The sequence below is a fragment of the Dendronephthya gigantea genome, unplaced genomic scaffold (genome assembly GCF_004324835.1).
Source record: "Dendronephthya gigantea isolate DGI-Jeju-01 unplaced genomic scaffold, DenGig_1.0 000000F, whole genome shotgun sequence".
Classification (NCBI taxonomy): domain Eukaryota; kingdom Metazoa; phylum Cnidaria; class Anthozoa; order Malacalcyonacea; family Nephtheidae; genus Dendronephthya; species Dendronephthya gigantea.
Genome location: NW_021163010.1, coordinates 7,008,201 through 7,015,746, shown reverse-complemented (window position 1 = coordinate 7,015,746; position 7,546 = coordinate 7,008,201). Strand labels below are relative to the sequence as shown.

The 7,546-nt window shown below is 34.8% G+C and overlaps 1 protein-coding gene across 1 annotated transcript; it reads right to left on the bottom strand.

The window, feature by feature from the left end:
- Positions 1–3,133: 3,133 nt before the first annotated feature.
- LOC114522748 lies at positions 3,134–5,793 on the bottom strand. Its single transcript, XM_028543491.1, has 4 exons — positions 5,731–5,793; positions 4,783–4,912; positions 4,141–4,365; positions 3,134–3,573 (listed from the first exon to the last, which is right to left on the bottom strand). The coding sequence occupies exons 2-4, from the start codon at positions 4,895–4,897 to the stop codon at positions 3,260–3,262; spliced, it is 654 nt and encodes a 217-aa protein (XP_028399292.1). The 5' UTR covers positions 4,898–4,912; positions 5,731–5,793; the 3' UTR covers positions 3,134–3,259.
- Positions 5,794–7,546: the final 1,753 nt, after the last annotated feature.

The window sequence follows — 7,546 nt, the reverse complement described above, 5'->3', positions numbered from 1 at the left end:
TGCCGATATTTGAAAAATTCTTTGCGAGAACATATACATAAGAGCGTGAAGAGTAAAGAGATTGACCAGATTCAATGGGCCGCATAAAATGCCCCTAATAAATACTCCTTTTACTGAGACATGAAAGCTATATCTATCTTGTCTATGTCAATATAAATATATGCAAATATATAAACAGAATTATGCGACTTTATACATATGGCTTATTTTGTTTTCTTTATAAATATCAATATTGTTCTCCTTACTATGACATGTAAATATATACATGAAATTATATCTTAAAATGAATTTATTTAGTTATCGCTACTCGGAGTTTCACGAGCAGAAGTATAGACTATAGTGTAGTGGTTTATGCAGCTGTAGTATGCCCAGGTTGAGAAATAAACCTTTTAAAGCTACAGAAAAAGGGTTATTCTTTTAAGAGGAGTATGTATACAGAAGAAAAAATTCAGAGAAAAGTTTTAAAGAAATTCGCTCATTTCACTCTTTCCCGTTCATTATGAATAGTCACTTTCAAGCTTCATTGCATATTAATGAGGTCATCTTGAAATAAGTTCATGTATTTCCTATAACTCTAACGCCTAGGTTTTGTTATGTTCTTTTTTTAATTATTTTTCGTCGTTGCAAGTGTGTTTTGTCGCGCTAAATAATACTAGTATTTGAAACAGAGCGCTTATTTATATAATATATAATATATATATATATATATATATTATATATATATATATATATATATTATATATAATATATATATATATATATATATATATATATATGTTATAATATAATATATATATATATATATATATTATATATATTATAATAATATATATACACCCATTTGCAAAAACGTTGGCCGCAAATAGATAGATAGATAGATACTCAGAATTGCATATGTTGTGTAATATGATTGAAATCCCATGCAAATGTAATCATATGCAATTCTAATTAGACTTCGAGTATCTATCTATCTATCTATCTGCGGCCAACGTTTTTGCAAATAGGTGTATATATATATATATATATATATATATATATATATATATATATATATATATATATATATATATATACAGTAGGAGGCAAAAGTTTGAGTCCAGTGACTGTATTTCTTTGTTTCAGCAGCATATATTAATATTCTACAGAAAACCTTACCGATAAGTGAACTAGAAAAAAAGTAAACAAGTAAACAGAAAAATACATGCTGTACAACAACTATGAGATGTTATGATATTCATTTTTACGTATTTTAATGTGCAAACATGCATTTACATGTCATTGCTTAGTTCCCTCTTTTTTGCTCTTGAAATGACCTTTATTCTTGCTCGCATAGATTCCATAGGTTTTTTAATGTCACACGTTCAATACCTTGCCAGCATTCGTTGACCACTTGCCTCAAGTCAGCCTGGCTGGCGGGTCTGTGCCTCGCCCTCTTCCGGTTAAAACGGTTCTACAAGTGCTCCATAGGTTTTAGATCTGGAATATGAGGTGGAAAGCCATGACAACGAGATCACCAGAATGAGTTTGCTTCTAAACGATTTCTGGCACATAGAAGATGTGCATGTGCTTAGGGTGATTATCATGTAGTTAGACGTGCGATCATCTTTGTACCAGATGAAATTCCATGTCCTTGAAGAATTGGATGATACTTTTCTTTAATTAGGATCCTATTATATCTTTCAATATTGCCAAACCGAGCATGACCAAAGCAGCTAAAAGTTTGCTTGAGTAGGATTTAGTTTCTTCGAACCTCTCCAAGGTTAGTTGCATACCACCTTTTTAAATTCTCACTTCTTCTGCGATCTTACGAGGAAAGAATCCTTCAATACTTAATGGAACTATTTGTCCTTGTGCACCATCACTTTGCCCTTTTTCCTACCCATCTTGGGCAGTGTAAAGGAATGAGAACTTTATTTTGTTATAATTTAGATCATTAGGACCAAAACAGTGTGCAATTAATATAGTTTACAGTACTGAAACACTAGCACGCATGTCTTAACTCCAATACGCTGCCAGGATTTAATACTGGAATTCTACAACGACTGGACTCAAACTTTTGCCTCCTACTGTATATATATATATATATATATATATATATATATATATATATATATATATATATATATATTATAATATATATAAAGCCCTGATTTAAAAAGTGTATGTGACCGTATTTATTACGTCACAGTTTTGTCTCCCATGCAAGAGTTGTGGTGCACAGCTTTGGCTAATTTTCCGATGCGCAATTTGATTTCGCTCGCATGATACGGCAATTCCTATAAGAGGAACAAATAAACCGTTCTTTTGATGCTGTTCGATTAAGTTTAGATTTAATTGGGGTAAGAATATATTTAATACATGTAGATTCTGCCATTGTGGTCCTATTTTAATAATATCGCTGCTATTTCGCCGTCTATATAACAAGATGTTGTCGTGTGTGGGCGCAAGTTTGCAAGTTTGCAGTTTGCACAAGATTGAAGACTTAATGTAACTATACCAGTGGTAATCAAAGATTAGGCAAGTGCGTTCAATTTTTTATTACCTAATGATTTTTGTGCTCTAAATTTTCTATGGATTTGTTCTTGCGAATATACGGCGAAATATATATAACTAGTCTGGTGCATAACATGAGACAACTATTTTTGAGGCGAATTCTATCGTTGAATTGTCTTTAAGGCGAATAACAAAACATTGAAAAAAAATTACGATTGCAGAAAGACTGCAGAACAAATGGGTGAACAACTTGTGCTAGAGTTAAAGTTCATTAATAGCAAAACTCAAGTGGTCGCATCCGTAAGAATTTGAGAGTGTACATGCAGTAATATAGGATTCCAAAATCGAGTTCGTGACACACGAAATCGAGGCGAGACGTGAGACATAGTCTATCCAAGATGGCGTCAAAGTCTAAAATCGACTGGATTTGGGACATTGGCGCGCAGATTCTATCTATCGCGTTTCCCCCCACCGTGGAATAAGCGTATAAATAGATTCTGTTATTCGCAGGCTAAATTCGGAGGCGCGCGTCGACAAATTAGACCTGTGATTAATTGTTTATGCTGTAAAATTTTGCCGCACACTATAATAGTCCATACAAACAATAAAAGTAAGCTGTATTAATCAGTGTCATTCTACAAAACATTCCTGGTCTTTAACTATAAAACTATAAGTCTAAAACTATAGATAGGTATATCAATAAGAACTTCGATTTCGATGTTACAATGGTTAACAATTCATGGTTCTCTTTAAGTATCTAATCAGCTTACAATAGGTAGTATACTTCAATTTCAGATGGAGAGAAATTGAAACTTCCCGCTAGTATGGTTCTGGTGTCGTTGACGCCAGGTGGAGCTTGATAGCCGACGTTAAAATTTGTACGAGAGTCGTAATTCGAGGCAGCGTTGTTCGATATCCAAATATCATGACCATTTCCAAACACTGGTCCAACGCTTGGGCTGGTGTGAATTGCATACCCATTTCTTCCCTGCTTCAGTTGCGATATGAAAGGCGGGAGACTTTCCTTATTTCGTAATGAGAAAATGAACGAACCCGGGGCTCGTTTGCATCCTCCATTTCCTGTAACCAGATATAGATTTTGTCGTTTTCATTCATGCATACAGCGTCCTATATGAAGAGTTTGGGCGTGTATTTCCGCGGAAAGGTTTTTCAATTTCTATAGTATTGCCAACTTTATCCAATTAACGTGAGTTTTACTAGTGTTCTAATAAAACTCGTATTAATATTTTTCTCCACAGGGTACGACGATTGCACAGAACCATTTATAATTGTTCAAATAATGGTTTTAAGTGCGATTTTCGCCTAATTTACATTAGCTCATCATCATAGCGAAATAATACATCTGTAGGCAACTTGTCATGTTTGGGGAACAACAATAGTTCAAAATGTAGGGTTTGTTTACATTACGGACCTTTAAAACTCGAACTATAATATTGAAAACCAAATAACGCTCGATGAACAAGTAATTTATGCACAATGGTACATATATAGTCTAGTCTAGACACATTATGTATCAGATTACTGAATTGCTGTATTAATTTGTATAAAGATATTAAAGCGCGCATGCGTCATAACTACTTGTCAGAGGAGTTGTTTAAGGTAAATAGTGTTTCAAAATAGCCTCACCTTCCCACGATGAATTAGCATAACCTCCGAAGATGTATCGACCAACTTTAATAATAATTAAAGTTGGCGTCTTGTGGTCACAATTAGTGTGAAACGAAGAGGCAGACCATCCGTCTCTAGTTGCCCGCCAACAAATCGTCCATTTTCTGCTTGATCCAACCCAATCAATTAACTTTTTTCGTAAGGTTGGTTCAGCAGACAATATCAATGAACTATCCAAATCACCTAATTGCAAGTATTTAAACAATTAACACGTTGCAGTGTACGAGACGGTCGATCAGACGATGTTAGGGAGCTTTAGAACAGTGTTAATTGCGCGGTTTTCGCTTAGTCTGCATGGAGTCATGTACAATTTATACAGTATTACGTCGCATGAAAACTTAAAACATCTTGTGAGTTTGCTAAAAAACGTTTTGCTGTCAAATTGCCTTTAGAAACCTAAATAATGTGTACTTTTTTGTACAAATATTAGTGTATTTTTTATTATAAGCCAAAACTAACATAATGATATATTTTCCTTCAAATGCAACAATATTTCAATCCTAAAAAACCCTCAGGTATTTGGTCGTCTTTACGGCTCACAGTTGTGAATGCTGCAACATGTAGTAAAATTTTTAAATTTTTAAATTTTTAAAAACTCACTAATTTCACAAGTATCTCCTTTGAATCCTTTTGGGCATTCACATCTGTAAGGATCAGAGCTTGGGCCATCTCGAAGATCAATGATCGTCTTTCCACCATTTTTGCAATGCTTCATTTTACTGCATGGCACCTATAAAAAGGTCATAGAATAATATAAAAGGGCGTTATCATTTTATATCTACGAAATATAAAACATTTTCCGTCGTTTTTATTCAGTTATAGAAACACGCGTGGGAGTTTGGGAGAACGAGAAATAATCAGTGGGAAAACAAGAACGTATATATATATATATAGGGCGAGTTTTTCCACGTTATTTCGAGTTCTCCCAAACTTCCACAAGGGTTTCTATTATAACTGTATAAAAACACATGAAGAAATGTTTCAATGAAATGAAAAATGTTGTTGTTGATGATGTTGAAATGAAAAAATTTCTTTTATAATATAACGCCATAAAAAGATTTTGTACAAGTATTATTATTCCATTTAAGGAAAATTCAGTGTTTCTATGCAGAAACACGCTTCTCGACCAATCATCCACGCGAGTACTATAAATATTACGTTACGTTACATTCTGTTACGTTACGTTACGTTCTGTTCTGTTACATTACGTTACGTTCTGTTACGTTACGTTCTGTTACATTACGTTACGTTCTGTTCTGTTACATCACGTTACGTTCTGTTACGTTACGTTCTGTTACGTTACGTTCTGTTACGTTACGTTACGTTCTGTTACATTACGTTACGTTCTGATGCGTTACGTTATGTCACGTTACATCACATCGCATCACATCACATCACATCACATCACAATGCGTCGTGCGTCAGAGTAGCAAGGAACCAAGTATAACGTCCGGCTTAATCGCATTTTTATGGCTTTGTAAAGTATCTGAGGCCTCATGATACGACATATTGGATGCAAATTGATCAATTGTGGTTATTCCCTTTTACCTTTCTTGGGGCTACAGGATGGTAAAATATCCAGCCCTTGTCATTTATGTTGCAATCACCAAATTCATGGTCGAGCGTGTGTGTTAACTGGCAGTTTGGCTTCACTTTCTTTTTATTGAAGTTGTACCCAGCACAGAGTGGATCTTGCAAACATTTCTAAGCGCAACTGCTGTGCAAACCATACGTGGATTCAAACAGCTTGTTTTTGCTTATGGAGCAGACATCTATAAATGAAAGAATCGCAGCAATTTAGGATTTTAAATAGGAATTCATTCTTCGTAATTGCCCATGCACAGAAGATGCTCATCTGCTTATAAAACAACATTGCTGCTCGATAACGAGGCATTTCCGCCTCGTTAATATATTTCCGCCGCGAAAATATTGCTCGTGAAGACTCGGAAGCTCTGCAATCTGTCGTAGCTATAACAACCTGTTTTCATCCCGCCAAACAGCCCATTGAATAAAATTCATCAGCTTTCATTTCTCATGATTTCTGCATGTCGCAAAAGTATTTCTTTGGCCCATCGACGTTTTTAAATATACTAATATACATGCACGAGATAAAGTTTAATTAAAGTCGTGACATATAGCCCTTGACATGTTCAGCTCTCCAGTTGTTTAATATAACAGGACTTAAAAATCTATCTTGTACACGAAGTGGGCCTACATTCATTTCTTTTCTTCCGGTCTCACATCGTAACAGCTAGCCTTTGGCGGCTATCTTGTAATGCAATTTCGATTTTCGTGAAAACATATATACCTTTACGGAAATATAGCAATATATTCTTCAAACGTTTCTAGGGATTAAGTTTTACAAACGATCGAACATCAAAATTTAACGCCTTACCTCTGTATAACATGCGAAAAGGAGTGGCGATGCTTGTTGCATCTTCGGGACTGCAGTATTCTTCCATTTTTACAGCCAGCGGCAACGAAACCAGGAATACAAACTTTACCGACAGAAATGCTTTTCTAAGAAATTGTTTCATTTTCTGGAGCGATGACATAAAATTCACTAAAATTGCTTTATCGTTGTTTGTGACCGTGTCGTTTGCAAAACTAAACTAAGCATATATTTGAGGAGCTATATATAGCTATATACTTATAAATAAATTACAAAGGCGGGTTGCTACGAAACGTTATTTCAAACTGGAATTAAAGTCTTAATTGCTTTAAGAAACCTCTGTTTTTCTGTTGCCTGGTGGTTAAACTGTTTCCATTCGTGACTAGCTTAACTCATGAGCGGAACAAGCTACAGCTGTTGACCAGTTTCCATGGGTGAACTATAATAATTATGGATTATTCTTTTAACATGAATGAGTTTATCTTCATCTATCTACGTTGCGCATGCAATGAACACATGGGGATTCAGTACATGTATCTAACATTCTTAGTAAAAAGTTAGTCTATATACAGGCAATGCTATTGACGTTTCTATACAGATTCTAGAGAAACGTCAGTAACAATATCGCTTATTGACAGTGTTCCAAATTCGTCTTAAGAAATGTGTCTTTATATAGCTGTATCTATATATGGTATAGTATATCTATATAGCTACTAAGATCAATCCTCGAACTGTGATATTTTTCAAGAAAAAAACAACGCGTATTGTAATTTTAAGTGACGCAACCGACTGTTTATTGAAGAGTCGCTATATATGAATATCGTTGTCTCAGGCCTGCATGGCGCACACGAGAACTATAATGCGCTTAACCAAATGTTGGGCGCGTCTAATGGCTTGGATTTTTCGTTGGAATAACGTGATCTCTACCGTTGAACCGACGTTGAGAAAAATTTGAAAGTGCAAATTGGATCA